Source organism: Dendronephthya gigantea, unplaced genomic scaffold (assembly GCF_004324835.1).
Source record: "Dendronephthya gigantea isolate DGI-Jeju-01 unplaced genomic scaffold, DenGig_1.0 000001F, whole genome shotgun sequence".
NCBI classification, from domain to species: Eukaryota; Metazoa; Cnidaria; class Anthozoa; order Malacalcyonacea; family Nephtheidae; genus Dendronephthya; species Dendronephthya gigantea.
The window spans coordinates 857,947-878,061 of record NW_021163011.1 but is presented as its reverse complement, the minus strand read 5'-3'; the positions used below and the strand labels follow the sequence as shown (position 1 = coordinate 878,061).

General features: G+C 35.2%; 1 protein-coding gene across 2 annotated transcripts; it reads right to left on the bottom strand.

The window, feature by feature from the left end:
• Window positions 1-1,156: 1,156 nt before the first annotated feature.
• Window positions 1,157-20,005, bottom strand: LOC114528105 (NADH-ubiquinone oxidoreductase 49 kDa subunit-like). Of its 2 annotated transcripts, none has more exons than XM_028549695.1 (17): window positions 19,895-20,005; window positions 19,144-19,277; window positions 16,228-16,331; window positions 14,087-14,167; window positions 12,344-12,464; window positions 10,710-10,822; window positions 10,021-10,095; window positions 9,262-9,339; window positions 8,522-8,607; window positions 7,561-7,680; window positions 6,930-6,981; window positions 6,660-6,737; window positions 6,353-6,448; window positions 5,038-5,121; window positions 4,611-4,668; window positions 3,529-3,603; window positions 1,157-2,222 (listed from the first exon to the last, which is right to left on the bottom strand). In XM_028549695.1, exons 1-16 carry the CDS (start codon window positions 19,990-19,992, stop codon window positions 3,566-3,568), a joined length of 1,416 nt encoding a protein of 471 aa, XP_028405496.1. In that variant the 5' UTR covers window positions 19,993-20,005; the 3' UTR covers window positions 1,157-2,222; window positions 3,529-3,565. The 2 variants fall into 2 exon arrangements, with proteins under 2 accessions (XP_028405496.1, XP_028405505.1); XM_028549704.1 differs by having other exon boundaries at window positions 3,545-3,603.
• Window positions 20,006-20,115: the final 110 nt, after the last annotated feature.

Sequence of the window (20,115 nt, the reverse complement as noted above, 5' to 3'; positions counted from 1 at the left end):
TTATATATCGCCATCCGATATAAATTTCACCTCCATTTTAGCCAATCAGAAGGGATGTCGAAATAGAAATCCATTCTGACGTATTTTGTAATTGAGCTGCATGTAATTCAGGCCTTGCAAGACATTTTACTGACATTGTTATACCCTGTGACCTATGCGTTTTTCGATATCCGTAATCCGCCATTAAATAAATATGGTATATTTTAGAAATGTGAAAAAATATTCAGTGATATTTACCGAGCTAGTCGAATAATTGGTTCAGTGTGGTTACAAAGGTGAGCATTTGGAAAAAACAATCTATTGCAGGAAATATTTTTTTACAAACGGCTATTGGAATTTGACCAATCAGTGGCCACGAATTATACGCACGGCCAAATAGCCTCATCTATTTTAGGATTTCGGTCCTAGCAATTAATATGCGAAAAACTTATATAAGGCAGCTGCACAAATTTTGTTTATACAGTCGTGATGCATGAGTTTTTATTATGACGAATACTGGAAAAATGACGTCACCTCCCGTCTTGACCGCTCTATAGCTGCGAAGGTCGTCACCTTTCACAGGACAGTGTTCTGGTGTAAATTTGAAATGCATTGCAAGTCCAAATCCACGCGTTCCTTGTATAATTGACACCGCAGTGGTGTAACTAGCCCGACGAATAATTAGTCCCGCTATGCAAACATGAAGTTAATATAGTGATCCACAGAGCACCAACATATTAGCATATATAGCGGGACTAAATTGTCAGACTGGCTACGCCACTGTGGTATACAGTAAATAATACATCAGTGCTGTTCAATACAATAGTCATGTTAGTCCTTTCGGAGTTGCATGTGCATATGTATTTCTCAATGACCTAATAAGGCAATCCAGGAGTTACAACGTAGCATCATAGTTAAGGATAGAAAATGTTATATGGAGACTGTCTAGACAGCAGGTAATCCGATAATTGTATAATTGCACTATATAAACACGATCACATTCTGTGTGGAATGTACACATATGCACACCTGCTTGAACTCATTAGGAATTCAGAGAAAATATTCTCTGATGTCAACCACATGCATGGTCTCCTGAAGACGATGACATCCTAAAATATAGCTGAAAGGAGGTGATTTAGTGATTAATTAAAAATTTGTGAACAGTATTCAACCTTTTCCTCACTTTTTTATTTTTTGAATTAGCTTCAGGAAACATACATCCACACGCATATCTTTGTCGCAATAATTGCACAAAGTGAGCTTGTCTACTGGTTTATTCAGACTACAAGATATTCAGCTCAACGAGTTGATATTAAGTGATATTTAAATGAGATCCATTCATGTCACGATTCTCTTCTAATTAACATATTTGAAATTGCTGTGTATTATTAGGACTATTTATGTACATCGGTAATGGATGATTACGAGTGCAGTTAACATTAATGCAATAAACATGCACAGGTGGGTTCTAAAAGAGCGCAAAAATTGCAGTTGTTAAAAAACTCTCAAGTGCATGTTTACCACCGTAATTGCACGAGAAACTACACTATAATGGACCTTTTCGGTAATTACATCACAACATTCTAACATCACATTGTTTTAAATTTAGAACCATGAGACGGATTTCAAGTTTTACTCTCACAAGCTATTTGCTTTGATAATGTTGTGACGTAACTACCGATGTACGAGATGTTCCAGACAAGCGTTGCTATAGTTTGAATTGTACTGACAACTTTGTACTCATTGATTTTTTCCCTTGAGAAGCAATGGTCGTTTAGAAGGAATTTCTTCCATGTAGTTATAAAAAAGAAAGGATTCTCCATCGTTTCTTTTTTCAACTTGTTTTTTTAAATAAATTTTGTGAAAATTTAATGGTGTCACTTTCCAACAAAACGTGTCACTGAACGAGTCATGTTCGTTGTTTTTCGCGTGAACTTCGCGAGGTAACACGTCACTCAAAATTTGTTTACATGGCTCATTGCAATGCCAATGATGTTTGAAAGTGCTGAAATAAATCAATCAGAGTCGAGAGGTATTTGTATTTCTTTGTATATACTTAAAAAACAACCCACGAAACATTCCCAGCCAGATGGTCCCCTACACTCAACACTGCTTACAAATGCAACTGACTTTATTCAATATTCATGCATAACACAAAACATTACTTTGAATATGCTAAAAGGAAGCAATGCTACGAAACATTTCTTTATTCACCCAACATCACTCCAGCTTAAATACCTCATCTAGATAAATATGAAAAAATACACTGTTCTATTATTTTCGTGAATTCTTTCAAATAAGCGGATTAACAGTTTTGTGCACTTTGGGCATGTACTTCACGGTGTTTGCTTCGTGACACGCACTTTAATCACAGTTATGCCAAAGAAATTCTTGGCATTGCTGTCAACGGTTCAAGTGGCACCGGGAACAAAATTTTCACTGTTCTACTATAAACCTGTCATGTTATAAAAATCAATGCGAGACATATATTAAAATCGTAAAAGAGCGATATGAACAAAGTCATATTTATAAAACAATCTAAGACACCATCTTCAAAGCAAATGACAAACATGGACATTACAAGGTATATATTATACTGCGAGTAGGTTGTGGATTGACGAAATGAGTGAGGCTTCTCGGTTTGAATTTCCTATATTACTATTCAGAGATCGTAAAAAATGCACCCAATAGCATAATCGTCGAGCCACATATGCAATGGACCGAAAGTTTTATTTGGGGACTAAATCTGGCGAATTTTAGGCCACTGCAAGTGCCTTAAGCCGCGTTTACACTGGTTTGACCTGGCCTAGCCTGGACCTAGCCTAGGTGTGAATGTTGTTTATTTGGCCTAGACCAGGCCTAGAGACCACAAAATCCAGGCCAACAGAAGAAGGTGGCCTGGAACTGACCTGGAACACTATTTTCGTAATGTGAATGGGTTTTATTACCTAGGCCTTAACCTTTTTTCAACTTATAATAGTATGATCCATACTAGTATTACCATAAAGCACTTGGGATATTATTTAATAAATAGTAAATAAATGGGACAAAACCATACTAAGATTGTCGAAATGCCGTAAATTCCATTGGCACATATATCTATATCATTCCCTATTTAACAGCAGTATGTGCAAAGATTGATTTTTTAAGTTTGGAAGTGAAAAGCTTTCTGGTTATCCGTCAAATAGGCGATCCATGCAAGGATGTATATCGTTGGATTTTAAACGTTTTTAGGTTTTCAGCCATTATGAGATGCAAGATAAACGTTTTTACATAATATGGACACTTTCAGAAACTTGAAAACCACATCTTTGCAGGAATATAGGTGATGTATATCAAGGTATAACAGAGCTTCACCTTTCGCTGTACTGTTAAGGAACATAGCCATGCAAGTTATATATGGGATTCATGATAAATCACATCAAATGTAAAAAAAATGTAAAATGACATCTGATAAAAAGAGCTGAGAGATATATGTGATAAATCAACATACATACTTTAAAATTAAACTTTTTATTGATATAATATCGAAAAGAAATATACAAATACTTATGATCGAACAAACTTTGCATTGCCAGAGCTTCAATTAACGATCGACTTCACCAAAAACGATATCCATTGTCCCTAGAAACAGGTTATTAAGTTATTATCAACATGTTATACCAATATACACATGCACGGTGTATAAAAGTATCAAGTAAAAACAATTTTTCAAACGAAGTTGAGATTGAAAACCTCGTCACTTTTACGTGCGTTTTTATGAATATAACTTATAGGAAATATAAGGCAATTTAAGTTCATCTAGAACGTAAATGGAAATTTGGATCAGAAATAAAGTACTGTGATTTGGAATCATCTTAAATGCAAGTGGGGACATACGTACATGCCATAGATTTATACCAATTCAGAATGGTAGGTACAATCCTGGTCAAAACATTGAAGACACTCAATGTTAATTGACACTACAGTCAGCAGTCGGAGGATTTATACCAAAATTATCCCCCTTTCCCCCAGAAATCAATGTTGAGTGATGTGTCAAAACTCATTCAAGCATTTAGCATAGATTCAACATTGATTAGATGGGCGAGGGGGTAAATCGACACAGAAATGTTATGTTTTGCATAAAAAACTAGAAATCATTCAGTGTGTAGTCGATGGTTTTGGCCAGGATATTGTAGTTACAAACAAAACCTTCGTATGCTCCACAAAACCTGCAATTTGGTCTCGTAACGGAAAAAAATCAAGCATATACCTAGTTTTGCATGATTTTGTGAAAAGACTGCATACATGCCTGCATGCATGGACGCGAATTGTTCACTATAGGTATGCCATCTAGACTGCATGGGCCTTACTTTTTTGGCCTGCCAAAGCACGATCGACTTTTTAAAAGTAAAAGCTTTGAATGGAAATGTGAATTGAAGCTCATGCTGGTTCAACTTCGCGAATGTGGTTCAATATCTTCTTAAAAATCAATAAACATGCAGATCATTTGTACTTAATGCATGCCAATCCACTACGAGATTTTAATTACTAAAGTAACTACCATACGATTTCCTAACATCGCGATAAGGGGGGGTTGCTTGCCCTAGTGTTAAAATTACAAATTTGTAGTAAAAAAGTCTGTAGTATACCTATGATTGCCACCACGTCAGCTAACATATGACCTTTGCTGACTTCATGAAGGGCACTCTAAAAGAAGGAAAAAGTGTGAAGATAATCAATCCTACATAAATATTTCACGATCATCTTTAGCGATATTACAGGAAGTCCTCCTAAAAACTTTTATAAGATTTTGATTAATTTTCCTAAAATGTCGTCAGATTTAACTGACCAGTAGCTTCATGTGTGGAAACACAACAAATTTGTGTGGCTAAAAGGTTATTGTCTTTATTGTCTCATTGCCATTTCTAATACAATTCACTGGAATCCTGCGATCCATAGATTAAATTACTAGATATTAGATTCATAGATTAGATAGACTAAAATTCACGGGAATGTCTTTCTTTTGCAGGGCATATACGGTTACACCCGACAGGGTTTAGTATATAAGAATCTTACCAAATGTGAAAATCCTGGCGCTTTAATCTTACACCGATAAGGCCTGCTACTGCCGTCAGCAACAAGGTAGACGCCAAATTCCCCCTGATAAACAGGTGACATATAAATAAGTACACGAAACTTGTCTATAAAAGCATCTTACACATCAAAATGTTTTGCAAGGTTGTAATAATAGGTCAGGGGGGGGGGGGCAGCCACGAAACACAGCGTGCTTATTAGCCAAAAAAATCATCAATTTCCTATAGGACAACTTGTGTAATGGGACATGCACGATTCAAATCAAAGGTTGCGGCTAAAGTGCATGGTTCTTAAATCCAGAGCAAACGGAAAATTATTCCAGGGTAAGCTAAAATTTAACTCCGAGTCCAGCTAGGGTGCATGAAAAGACATATTTTACCTCCAAAATATTTAGATTTTCCCACATCTAGAATTATAATTATTCCTACTGCCGAACTTTCTTAAGCAATAAGAATCTTAAAAATGCAATTTATTATCACTATAATAACCCTAAATACTTTAATAATTCTTTACTCGTAATCCCAATAAATAGTTTTGCCCCATTGTTCACTCTCCAATGGATAGTTATGAGGCGATCATGCTAGCCAATATAACAACTTTGAGGTGTAAACATTGTGAGAACAGTTATGTAGAGAGAACTCATGCACATGACAAAAATGAAGAACGAAGATCACCCCGTACACATCATGCCTCACGTGCATGAACAGTTAGAAGAAGTGAACAGTTATGCATGAAGATAGAAGAAGTGAACAGTTTGAAGTGATCAGTTATGTAGATGGAAGACACATGACATAAACGAGGAACAAAGATCACCCTTACCACATCATGCTTCCAAAATGTAATACAAGTGACGAAGTGAACAAAACAATAGTATACTATTCTGCTGTTTAACAATTCATTGCAGAACCTATTTATAACCTTTAGATATTATTGTGCCTTACTGCATGCATATATAAAGTTGCGTATATAGTAGCTAATTTAGACTACAGATGAGGTGGACAAATTTTCAAATTTTATCTAAAATATTCCTATCTAGTGTAGACATAGCTAAATAGTTTTATCGACGAATAATTGTGTGCAATTAAGCGCCTCTCGCCAGCTCAACTTTTTGGTAGTTATGCCTTAACATTTTCAGTAGCCCAAACAAAATGCATAAATTTCGACTACGTCCGGGAAAAAAGGTAAATTATTTTACCATTTTACATGAAGTATTAAAAGTTAAGGAATTCTAAACGGCTTTGCATAGAATATGTAAACAAATTTACCGACTTTTAGTTTAAAAAGAAATCAGTCTTACCTTTGGGGCTTCAATAGCTGTATACGTAGCACCGGGTGGCACTGGATAACCTTCAGTATATAATTTAAAATGATGGATCAATGCTTCCATGGACTCCTAGAAATGCATTTCAATTCAACGTCTTTAAAAAAGATACGAGTTATAATGGCAACATCCTGACGTGTTTAACAGTGAACTCTGTGTAAACTGGAATGATAACTCGATCATTGAATCATCAGTGCCTTGCAGTTTTATTGTTTTCGTTTTCCTTCATTTTGGATTTGTTAAGGTTCAGATTTTGTGCGTGCGCTGTCTAACTTCACTGTACCTTCATTTCAGATCGACTCGGAGGAGCGATTTTGGCATCGTCAACTTTCACTTCACCCTCAGGCATGCGGTTCAAACACTATAAACAATGTGGAGTACATGCATGTTAATGATAAACACCAAACATAAAATCGTAAATACAGAATTGTTTATATATATATCGTGATAGCTTTCATATTCATCAATTCATCAAATCTCCTTATGAACAACTTGAATTTGTCTACAGATTTAATCTAATCTTATTCCGTAGCATACACAAGAGAAATTTTACCTGTATAATTATATCGCAGCTTTGCCGCACCTCTTCCACCCTGCATAAATACCTGTAGAGATAACGTAGTGATAATATTAAAGCAGCGCACTTCACGATAGTTTGCAAATAACATCAAACCATGACGACGCGTACATATGTTTATATGTGTAGATTATAAATGAACATCAAAAAGTAAAAACCTCTAGCTTACACAATACTCTATTTTTTACTGGAATTATATGATAAACAATTGTGGGTTAATGTGTACTATAGTTAAGCTCGCCGCAAAAAGAGGAAGGGGGGGAGGAGAGGGGTTCAAGACTTCAGTAACAAATTGACGATAGGCTTGATGAAACCTGACTGTTGATAGCCCTTACGGAATTTTTTTTCCAAGCTGCATAAGAATATTAAAGTTTTTTTTAAATATGGCCAAAAATTGTTATGGTCTTATCCCAATGTTTGTGCAGTTTTTTGCGCTCTTCGCGAATTGTTTTGTGGTTGACTTCCAGAAAAAAATTGTTTTGTCTCGTCATGAGGCAGTAAGTAATATCCTAACGAAATAAAATTTCGAAACCGAAAACACCCGTTGTTACCACAAAGGTGATCGAAAAGACGTATGTCATAAATGATGTGAAACAATATACTGTACCTATCATAGCAATCTCCGTTGACACCAATAGGAACGTCGAATTCTACTTTATCATAAGCATCGTAGGGTTGAGCTTTGCGTAAATCCCATTTTATACCAGAACCACGCACCATAACACCACTGCAAAAGCAAATCGATTAAACATGTAAATGGAACGTAAGTAAAGCTGGTAGATAGATAGCTAGATAGATTAGATGGATAGGTTATTTGAAAGTCAGTCTAGTTAAAACTGAATTGCAGTCTATTAAGATTGCGAGTTATTTTACAAGAATTCAATAGAGATATGATTTACAGCTAGAGTAAAGCATTTAAAGTTTAATAACTAATTAATAAAATTTAAGGTTGGTAAAGTATATATATAGACTAAAAATTATTTGATGCACGCCGGTTTGGAAAGCCTTCTGCCTTAGTTATCCGCCTGGGGCCGGTTGTTCGAAAGGCGTTTTGCTTAAACGGTGGATAAGTTCAAAATGGAAAACCAAATTATCTATCTATTGAACAACTGAGCTGAAATATTTCGATGTAAATAGTTTAATTGTCAATGGAAGTACATATTAAATGCATAAGATACAGGTTCAGTCATTCACAAGATGTATGAGAGTATTTTTAAACTTTGGCTTATCCGCCGTTTAAGCTATACGCCTTTCGAACAACCGACCCCTGATCTTCTTTTTCAACTTTTTCAAAATTTAAAAATTTTTCAAAAAAGGAAGTTTCAAATAAATGAATTATGACAAATATCTTCAACCTTCAAACATTATATATATATAAACTATATAGAAATCAATAAAAATTGATTTCTATGGAAATAATGAAATATACATTTTTATTATTTGTCATTATAGGAATTGCAGGAAGTGTGCGACCTATTTGTTATATAGAGAGAACCGATATACGTCATTAGCATTTCTTGAAATTTTTCCATGCGAATAATCCCACAAAAGCAAGCAACTGTTGTTACCTGAAGCCAAGATCGAGTGCATCTTTGGCGCTAACAACGCCAATATCGACTGTCCTTTGCTTCCAAATACGATTGTTTGTTAGCATCTGTATATTTGATTGTAAAATTCATGGATTTAGAACAGTTGATTATATTAACAGATTTTTCGGCTTAGCACCTCGGAACCCTTTCTGTACAGACATTTTTTCTGGCCGATTTTCAATAGGCCAAAATGTGAAAATGTTATATGGCTTGATAGGAATAAATTATGGAAAATATATTTTTCCATCTAAAACGCTGGGCAGTGTGGTGAATAATACTTTTCATGCAGTTATACTCGAGGGGCCAGTTGTTCAAAGCTATAGGTTAACGGTAGCCCTGGGTTAAATTTTAATCCAATGTTTTAGTTTATGTGCTTCTGAACCACTGTTCGTTTTGAAACTTTAGAAAATATATGATTTCTATCAGTCCAGAAAATGTTGATGAAAAAAGATATTCAATTTTATAAACAAGCGATTTGAAAAATTCATATAAAGATTTGCTTTAACCTATGCAGGGTTAAACTAACCGGCTTTTGAACAACTGGCCCCAGAGCTACGGAGGAACCAGGGTGTGAAAGGAACTAGAATGAAGGACAATTCTACACGGTTAAACAATTTATGGGGAAAAATATACTGTCCATAAATAATTCCTATCAAGCCCCCTTAAAGAACCGATGTATTAAAGATACGAAAAAAAAGCTATAATCATGCATTGCTTACTTCTTCTAGTTCGTCCATTCGCTGCGGAATTTTTCGAATCACCTCATAAATATCGTCCATTAGACCCAACGGAAGATCCTACAATTATATATTACAAGGCACTGTTACGAATTACCATGCATGATTATGGAGACTCACTACAGATATACTGGGCAAGCTTCTCCACAAACATCATATGCTAGCATTCTAAGCACTCGCAGCTCGTCTTGTTTAATATGGAGAAATAAAAATGTTGTTAAATACGTGGCGCAAATTATGATTAGCCGATTCGTAATCAGGTGTCTTTGCTAACAAGTGAAAAATGATATTTTTGTAATTGCATGGAGATATCACAATATAAGTAAATTAGCTTGCAGGGACACCACGTTAGTCTTTAATACCGCAAGCTTTCGGTCCCTAAGCCCGGTCCTTCATCAGTGCAACATCATCAACGGACTGAGAGCTGTGCATTATTAAATACTTAAGTACGTGGTGTAGCTATACAAGCTAATTTACATATACTTAAGTGAAAAAATTGTTGCCCTCTTGAGACCCCAACCCCCCCCCCCCCAAGACATTCGGCAATAAAAAACTAATCTTATCTCTGGGAGGTTAACATTAGCTGTATAATGTTTATATAGTTAACCATATTTTTACAAACACAGGCTTTATATGGATATGGTTACAACTCTTCAATAAAATATTTATTCCTTAGCGGAACAAAAAAACCTTCATTTTTGACACTTTATAGAAGAACTATATAGTCTTTACTGAATGTACCTGGGACACTCCTCCAGGGCGCACATAGGCAGCGTGCAATCTTGCTCCTGATACACGCTCGTACAACTCCATCATCTAGTCGCAAGAGAAAGAACAAACAATAATTTAAAAATACTACGAACAATGCAGATTGCTGTATAGTTCGTTTGTGGTCAAAAACCCAGGCACCTTTGACACATAAAGCATACATGAACTGCGCAAATGTTTCTTCTTCCAACTTCTATCCAATTTTCGCAAGCAATAGTGTATATATTCATTGAAGCCAGTTAGAGTAAATATGGAACTGCATGGCGAATTTAAAGTAACTATAAAGATTAAGAGAAATGCATGCAGTTTCCAAGACCAAATCATAGTGTTTATATGAAGTTTCGTTTTTACCATGTGCAAGCTTCAAATCTTCTGTGTAAATTATATTTTAATTGTTAAGCATGCATCGATAAATCGTTTGAGTCATCAAATTTGAAGTCCAAGTATTATGAATTGCGACTAACCAATTTTTGCGGTGTTCCAAAATCAACGTTGTATCATGGGTTTTGGTGCTGCATGCATGCAAACGAATTTCCCCGGATTTAAATAATGTTAAACGAAGAACATGGAGTGAACGTTAACCTCACTAAGGTGTCACTTATTAAATTCCATGCCCCGACCATAATCCTACCAATTCGAATACATAAAAAGAGATTTTTCACCTTTTCTCTTTCTTCAAAGAACCAAAATACGGGAGTCATAGCTCCAACGTCGAGTGCGTGAGTGCCCACAGCCATCAAATGATTCAATATCCGAGTAAGCTCGCCAAACAACACTAAATATAACCACTATTAGTTAAAAGTGTTCGTATATGCAGGAAACTAAACAACTATTCCTTAATTTGCGAAACTACTTCCTAAAACTCTGCCCGTAAATACTATATTGATTGCGGTGGGGGAGGGGTGTAAAGTGTACAAGACATTGTTCATTGTTTGAACTGTCCCAGACATATATAGACAGTCTCCAAGTTGCCCCCCCCCCCCCCAGTTAAGTATTCCATCGTCGCCCCTATTTTTGAAAAGACATAAAATTAACGAGCTTGAAGCCTTCATTCTTTAGAAATTTTGTATGTTAAATAAAAATAGGGTTTTTTTGGCAGTTACTTGGAAAGAGCTTTTAAAGATATTAATTTAATCTCTTTGTCAACTTGAGATTTCCGCCATCTTGAACTACTTCGGGTATATACATGCATGTTACAGCACTTGCGTGATCACGCAATATTTTTCTAATGAAGAATACTTAGGACATGCATTATATATTTATATATATATAGGAGTAGTTTTGCGGGGACGTCCCCTCGGGGGCGCGAAGTCATTGTCATTAGAGTAATTTAAAAGATTCGTGACAAGATGTAACAGAGGCGTGTTATAAATTTATAATTTTGGGCAAGAAGCGTTAATTAGTTATAAAAATGTTGGAATTGCTGCCAAAAAGAAATATAAAGTAAACAAAGAAGAAAAGATTAAACAAGGCGGGCCAATTTCCTAACAGAATTATAACAAAGAATTATGCTAGCAAAATTCGTAACAAATTCCTTTCGCGGCGCAACGGAAACTACGTAATTCAACAAGTTGTTTGCATCACAAGGCGCTACAAACCTATAAACCTGACATATGGTCACAGAATTTGTACATATATCATAAAGTCATCTCCATCGTTTTCCGCTGTGATTCGTCATTGATTCGTCCCGCAGCAAATGACTCAACAGTTGAAAGTCACTGGCTGCGTGACGAATCAATGACGAATCACACTCATGCAGAAAACAATAGAGATGACTTTGTGATATAGGTATCTATTCTGTGGTAATGTTGCTTTTAACCAACCATTTTGAGGTTGCTTAATGCGAGGAGAGCATGCAAAAAGAACTATTTTCGCTACACTGGCGTAATATTTAGCGTTTTTATAACAATAACACGTTTTGTTTAAAAAATGTAAAGTATGGAGGACCTCGAAAGAACTCGATCGAACAAACAGGTACAATTTCTGACTAAAGCCGTAAAGGCTGCTTTCCATTTACGCGTTTTTTATATACGCACGTACACGAACGGAAAATTTGAAATGCTTTTACACTTTTATTATTTAACATCTAGGTCAACTAATGCATACTAAAATATGCAGAAAACTAAGTTCCTTCGATTTATTCACTTAGTTTTTTCAAAGATAAAATGTACAAGGGTTTAGACTTTTTAGTGCGTGTACGTATGAAAAACGCGTAAGTGAAAAACAACCTTAAGTTGCATGCATAGCATGCGTATATATCTATATATATATCACCCTCTAAGACCTATATATGTACCTCTTATCCACTTGGCTCTCTCGGGAATTTCGATATTGAGAAGATTTTCAACGGCGAGAGAGAAACATTGTTCGTTGTTCATCATTGACACGTAATCCAAACGATCGAAATAAGGCAACGCCTGCAAAGAAATATAGTGAAATTTTAGAGAGGAGTCTTTCGCTACGATAGAGAGCTAGCTATATTACTACATGAATTGCAATTTTTTGTATGTATAATCGTGCGGCTTTGTCATTTTCTAAAGTGACTAAAGTGTCACATCAAGGTTTCTACAAATGAAGGAAATTTCCTTCCAAATGACAACCACGAGGGAGAGAGAGATCTGTGGTAATATAGCTATTATGCATTATTTTCAAAAGTTCTTTGTTTCTCTCTTTTGCCATATATAATATATATACATAAGCCCTAGTTTACACGATGTTGGTCATCTTCGCCTAATTATCCTAATTAACTGCTTCTGCATGCTTATTTTTATCAGTGAAAGAAAAACACAGCCAATTCAACTAAGCATCCATGCATTTTTTATAAATGCAAGCTTTTCTTTTTGTTCAGGGCTCATGTATCTACGATTTTTATTTTACAACGACAGTAATAGCAGCAAAATACTTGACAAAATATTTGTCAAAAGCCTTCATCTGCAGAATTCTATATTGTTGACAGTACAGTTGCTTAATTAAAATACCTAATTACATCTAAAAAAGCCTTGATCTGCAGAATTCTAATGTTGACAGTACAGTTGCTTTATTAAACTACCTAATTATATCTATAACCAGATTAACATTTGTTAAATAAGATAACCTACGACATCTCACTTAAAACTCAACTATTATAGTATATGTCAATTGTTGTAGCTCTTACTAAAAATATGTAAATCTGCAAAAGCAGCGAAGCGGGAGTCTGTTAAGAATTCTTTCAACTCTTTCCTGCTTCAGGAAAATGCATTTATATAGCGATCAGGAAACATTTTACACACGGTCGAAAAACGATTAAGCTATTAAATGATTGATATTTTACGATGATGAGGTTTATTATCTGACCACACAACAGGTATAATTTTTATAACTGCATGGGTCGTATAGCGAATTAATACTTGCATGCTGTGAAAAAACAGTTCCGTGTATCTAATGAATTTCCAGGCAGTTATCAGAACCTTTAAAATACGGATATTAAAATACTGCATTACGTAATCGGAATAATTTCATTTTAACTTTGCAAAAGCGCAGCCATTCAACTGTTGTTCTTGCATTGCATGCCTTTGGTATACATGGTCAAGAATGAGGTGTGATATGTATATGAATGATGCCTTCTTTATGCGAAGGAAAAAACGACGCTTATATAAAACTTTAATCCCTCAGATACAAAACCTAAAGAATTCGTTTGCGACTGACTGCCTTTCATGTACCATGCATTTGTTATGTTATAACTTATAACAAGGTCTTTCGTGAATTTTTAAAATATCCTCTCCGATGAGGCGAATTTCATTTAAATTCTGTTGAGAGCTAGACCCCACATCTCAAACGCAAACGAAAATTGCCTGAAAATACAAACCCAGTGCATGCTGAGATGTATGTGCACCAACTTAATAATATAATGAAATTTAATTGTGTTTCATATCCATTTCTATTGAAACTTCACATACCATTCTTGCATTTTTTATGGAAACTTATTTACCCCTCTACCTGGTATCACAACAGGAGATTGATGATCGGAACCACACCACGATATTTGGCAAAAAAAACAAACCTGTAAGTACGTTTTGTATTCAATCAGCTTTTCCGTTCCTCGATGAAGCAATCCAATATGTGGATCAGCCCTCTCAACGGTCTACAATTAAAATAAAATCAGAAAGCAAGTCATATAATAAACCTTGTGCATGTAATGATAAATATAAAATACAATAATGTCACGAATTATTTCATATATTTTTAGGAACTAGTGACCATTCCATTCCTTTAAAATGCAAAGGCTCTATAAAAAATTTCTTTAAAACATTTGCATATATATAACGTACGTTTTACCGATGAATTGAATTTCGATTTTCAAAGCTCATACATATACAGTCAATTCCGAACGCTCTTCATTCATTTTCATGCATGGCATAAGAATAACTTGACAGATTAATGACTTCAAATTTCATGAAAGGAGTTTTCGTCAAAAATTTGGAACGCTGGGCTCGACCAATTTCACCACGGGTTTTACTATAACATTTCCGTGGCCTATACTTATTAGAAAAGAAATTTTTAGAGGCATGTGAATATGAACCCTTTTGTAGAGTTTTTTGCCGGATAATATTTTTGTGATTTTGCTTTATTCGAGGAGAGACGAAGTTGAATAATATATTTGATGAGGATAACAAATACGCTTGAACAATCAGTTCAGTCGTCGAAATATTTCTTCCCTTGACGTGTTAGTGGAATTGGAAAATGGGATTTTATGTAATGATGTATACAGTAAACCAATTACCGATGCACACGAGTACTTGAACAATTAAAATCCCATCACCCCCCACTTGTGATTACGAGAGGAGTTCCTTTAACGCGTATTAAAGCGTATTTATCGGTGGGATTAAGTTTACGAAAATGGATTAGGGACTTTATAGTTTCTTCTCAAGAGGGGGTTATATAGTAATGTGTCTATCCACAACTAGGTTTGAGGAATTTGGGATATTGTTTGATAAGGAAAGTGGTAATTATTAAAGTGGCAATTAGTAGTAATATATTTCGAAGAGAAAGATAGATTTATACATTTGTTGTTGGTTATTATCCAAGTAAGGAATTAGAAGTATTGTGGTAATAATGGTTTCTATATACGGTAATTTTAGATGTCTAATAAACTACCTTTGGTACGATTTCGGAATTTCCAGCAACATTGCAAGCGTTACGAGTAGCACCAAAAGATAGGGGTATAAATATCACACTTTATTGAATAGATTTCACCGTACAAAAATTATAGGTGAACTAAAATCGCACGGATGGGTAAAGGTCGAAAATTACCTCATACGTATTGAGCGCTTGCAAGTAGCGTCACAGTTTGTAATTTTAGCCTTTCGCCATTTTGGGTATAGCAAAGTAAAATACCGTAGGTTAATAGTAAAAAGAACTTGAGAGCAACTGAGGCTGTAGTTCAAACACTAACCGGTTCGCTTGTAAGAACAGAGGACTTCCAAATTGTAAGGTTCTGGGTTGAAAAAAGGCTCATGCCACCCAAGATGGCGGACTATATTTTCGTGATAGGGTCTTCATGCACTGGAAGATCCCAATAGGGAGCAGTTTAACAATATTTATAAACCTTATTTAGATGAGGGTCATTTGGGGTTAAGTGATTTCATAGTGCAGACTATTGATGTTACTTATATGACTAAACCCCCGCCGAGAGAGATAGAAGTTTTTTGATAGAGAAATTAGGCACATATGTACCAACAGGATTATATCCAAGAGAGGAATGCTCACATAATTTCGACTATTACGATATAAGGCCATATATAAGCATTTGAAGGAAATGGATATAACGACATTCATTGCGATTGTTTCCGACGAAAGGGACGTGGTATTATTACTGTACGTGATCACTTTTACTTGTTATAAAAAATTCTACATCAGAAGTTTTAATGCTGGTCAGGAAGTTTTATAATGCTGGTCAAACTACTATTGCAAAGTTTGATAATTTTGCTGTTATTTATTAGCTATATCATATGCACTTTGGACATTTATGCACAAAAAAATTCTACACGTACACGTTTGGGTTTTGTAAAACTTCAAGTTAGTGCTGCCTGACAGTCCGAGCACAATGAAATGTACTTTAGTGCGATACAACTACGTGTGTATATATAACCCATAGATTTTAAGTAACAAGACGTCAACACTTGTTTTTGTCAGTATACATACCTCCCCATCAAGTTCAAGAACAAGACGTAGGACACCATGAGCGGCCGGATGTTGCGGGCCAAAGTTCACGGTAAGGTTTGTGACGGCGGCTTCTTCCACAGGTTCTAAACAAGATTGCAATTTTCTTAAACCTTCAGATGAAAGCTGACTGTAAATATGTCAACTCTGTATATTGATGACGATGATGTTGATGAAACTTGCTGCGCAGGTCGCAGGGGTCTCTATTATAGTATTATAGCACGCTCAAAATGCACTAAATTTACGACGCCGATGCGACATCAAAACAGCCGCTATATAGTGTTAGGAAATCTGATTTTAATCGGTATCACGTTGTATACGGCTCTGACATTTTAACCATGTAGCCGGTCAATCTTTATTTGTGTGTAGAGTAGTTTTTGGAGTGGACAGTATTCTTTCTCACAGAGTATGCCTCATTGATTTGGTGCATCTTAATCTCGCTAGTGACGTAGGAAGCCCCAATTATCGTGCTTCCTACGCCACTGAAGCTCGTTCTATTGTATGTTGGCAACCTATGCAAGTTCGAGACCCCATGCAACCATGGTTTAAGGCGGCGCCTTAGACTATGTAACCTTCCTTGCAACTTCCAATGTACAAAAAATCTGAATTTTAGTATCAATATCTTTTAGCTTTTCGCGCGTACACAACACACCTCTTTTTTGTCTCCATTTTAACTGAAATCTTATATATATTACAGAACGATTCGCCATCAAAAAGTGAAAAATAATTATTGATTTTGAGCTTTGCTGACGTCAAATATGGTCCCACACTGAGAAATAACGATCCAAATTAAGTAAAAAAAAATTAATTCCGTCTACCTCCAGGTTTTTGATAAAAACCTTTGATTTTCGCCTTTTCGGTCGTTTTTTTCCTCTAATTTTTCGTTTTTAAAGTAAAAAGTTAAATTGTTTCTTTTGCAAATTGAACGAAGAAGCGGTTTCTTGCTCTACTTGTGCTCTTGATAATGTTTTATTGGTGTAAATATCAAGTACCGTAAGCGAACAAGCGTTTAAAAATATTTTCGTTTTTTCTGTCTGAAATTTTAGACAATTTATAGCTACTGTATAAAGCAACTATCTGATATTTATCCGTAATATATCGTATTTTGCTTTAAACTTTATTTTGTCGTATTTTGCTTTTTTTGCTACGTCACCCTTTTCGGTACTGCATAGCCAAATCTTTAATGGGATATGATTTATTCGTTTGGATGTATGTGGCAGTTGGTACTATCTTACCATGTTTATTGATATCAAAAGGGTATTTTAAAACAAAAATATACTAGTCACTCTATATTGGAGCAACATGACCTGGAAGGGTGCCTGCCCTGCTAGCTGATATGTATAAAGATAAGATATTTTTTAAACCTTTTTGACAAAATTTATCATTGTTTAATTACCCAGTCTCAATTTCTGAACCTTCTCAATCACTCCACAATGAATTAAAAAGAGAATAACAATATATTGTTATTCTGGGGTATATAGGGTGAACTATAATGAGTGCAGTATGTCATTTCGAATCCTTTTATTTTGCAGGAATAATACATGGTAATAAAGAAGAAAGAAAATGTGTTTGCATGCAAAGTGGTACATTTAATTAAATCAGCCAAATAAAATATACCATGCAAACAAGGTGCACTACATTGTCCATCATGTTGCAGTGTCTTGATTTTTAATGTGTTTTTTTACAGTTTAATAGTTTAAATAAATATATGCAAACATTGACTAATCATTTTGTCTTAAACAGTAAAAAAACCTTTATTCGGTAACTTTATTGCTTTATATAGTTCTAAACTGTATATTTATTTGGATGATAAGAGATAATGGAGAGTGAATAAGCCTACATTTCTAAAAAATACAATTTGTCTCATTATTGTGAGAGATGTATCCTATGGATTAGAGATCAATACAGCATAAATTGGCCTTTATTAACCTGATGTTCAATGCTGTATTGTACCACAGGGCAATGTACCAAGTGGTCAAGTATAAATCAGCATTAAAAAAAGATTGATTTTGCACAACTTTTGAACAATATTGATACGACAAAACCAATACGGCTTCAGTATGTGTGCTGCAAATTACTTTGTCAGATCATATTTAGTGCAGTATATAATTATTGATCTTTTTTAACAGTTGAATGCACATTTTTGCAAACCTGACAAGACATTATGACCTACATTATAAAATCCCTAATTACACACAGCAAAAAGGTTAGACATAATAAAACTACATAATATTGTTCTTCATTTACAATACTGGCAGTGAACTGAATACATGTGTAAAATTTCTGTAGTAATATCATACCAACTATGATGACTTAAAGAAAATATGTCAATACTGTCAACACACTGGTGTCCCAAATCCAAACAATGAGTATGTTTTACAACTTTCATTGCTTCATAACCAAAATTCCCAGTGTTACTATGTAATTTTGGGATGCTCATTTCCAATGAACCAATGATTTCTTAATTTAGTTAAATAATTTGGCCAATGAACACTTAAAGTTAAAGGAAATTACAGTGATAAATTACAGTGATACACTACAACATGTGCAAATTATGCATTTCTTGCAGCACATACATGTACACATTCATGATTCAATATACACAGTATTGTTAATATATTTAGTACAATAATGTGGATTGGAAAAAATTTTTGAAATAGTACTGCACTTACTCTGTACTCTGCCCCTGAAAAATTGGATTGCTTCAAGATTATTAAGCAGATTAGCAAACAGACCACATCACATCAATTGGTGATAAGGTAGTCTCTAACCTTCACTTTGTTTGGAAGTGAATGGTAATGGACATACTGGCAGCAAAAGCTTTGGGCAAGCCTTGGTTGTAAACCATCTGTTACATATTAAGCAAATAGCAATTTTCATTTCCTAGTAATGCCTTACCATTGACATCCCACTTTTTTGATTGTTCATCAGGGTAAAGAACATTCCCTGTCCAATCATTAAGCTCACCAGGAAGCTTGTACTGTGGTCGAAGTTCTTCTTCAGCCTCTTCACTGACCACACGTTTCAGTGTTCTTTAAATAGAGAAGTAATCATATTGTGAAATCATACAAGGCATATCAATTGTAAAAGCTCAGAGGCTGCTAGGGCACAAAGTTCTATAAAATACCCGACATGATTATTTATCAATTCTGTTTGCTAGCCATCTTTCTATCTTAACAATCTCGCTTTGTGAAAAGGGAACAAAAACAAAAGGGAACTAAAATTATCACAGCTAAATCCTCCTGACAGTAAGTAGCCTTTTGTCCATACATTAATGCGACATTAATGCGAAAGGTTATAACTACCATTCAAGTAAATTATTTATCTTTTGGACAATGTTTTCTTTATGGGTCAGCTTTGGATCATGGTATCTTAACGAATCCCCCCTCCTCTTGCCATGGAGTCATGAACTATGTACATCAGAAAATTTTTAGTATGTAGAATGGCAAGGGGAGTCGTTAAGATAACATTATCCCCTTCATCCCTCGCCAACGAACGTTCGGTAGCAGACATAAGGACGTTTGCGAATGCGAGTCAGGCCAAAATTATTAAAACATAAAAGCAATCAATATTCAATACACTGCACAACAGTATGAATTCAATATAAACCAGTCGTCCTGCAGTTATTTGCAGGATACTTTTCACTAACCTTATACATGTCACCGCCGGGGTAGGTTTTATTAAAAGGCGATTTGGACTCGCAAAACGAGCAAAACAACGAGAAAATCTTCCGATGGCGGCCGCCATATTGGAATCCCTGACTTGCCCTAGTTCTTCGACCAGTAACCGCGCAATGGAGGAAAATGTCCGTCGGGCTCCGGAACCCCGACCTCCACTGCAGTATTGAATGTTGTTAATTTCCAATGAGCT

Coding starts and splice junctions, on each gene's coding strand:
- LOC114528105 (XM_028549695.1), bottom strand. CDS start 19,992: ATGGCGGCCGCCATCGGAAGATTTTCTCGTTGTTTTGCTCGTTTTGCG. Junction 4,669..5,037: donor CGCCAGGATTTTCACATTTG/GTAAGATTCTTA, acceptor TCCTTCTTTTAG/AGTGCCCTTCATGAAGTCAG. Junction 3,604..4,610: donor TGACGTGGTGGCAATCATAG/GTATACTACAGA, acceptor ACCTGTTTCTAG/GGACAATGGATATCGTTTTT.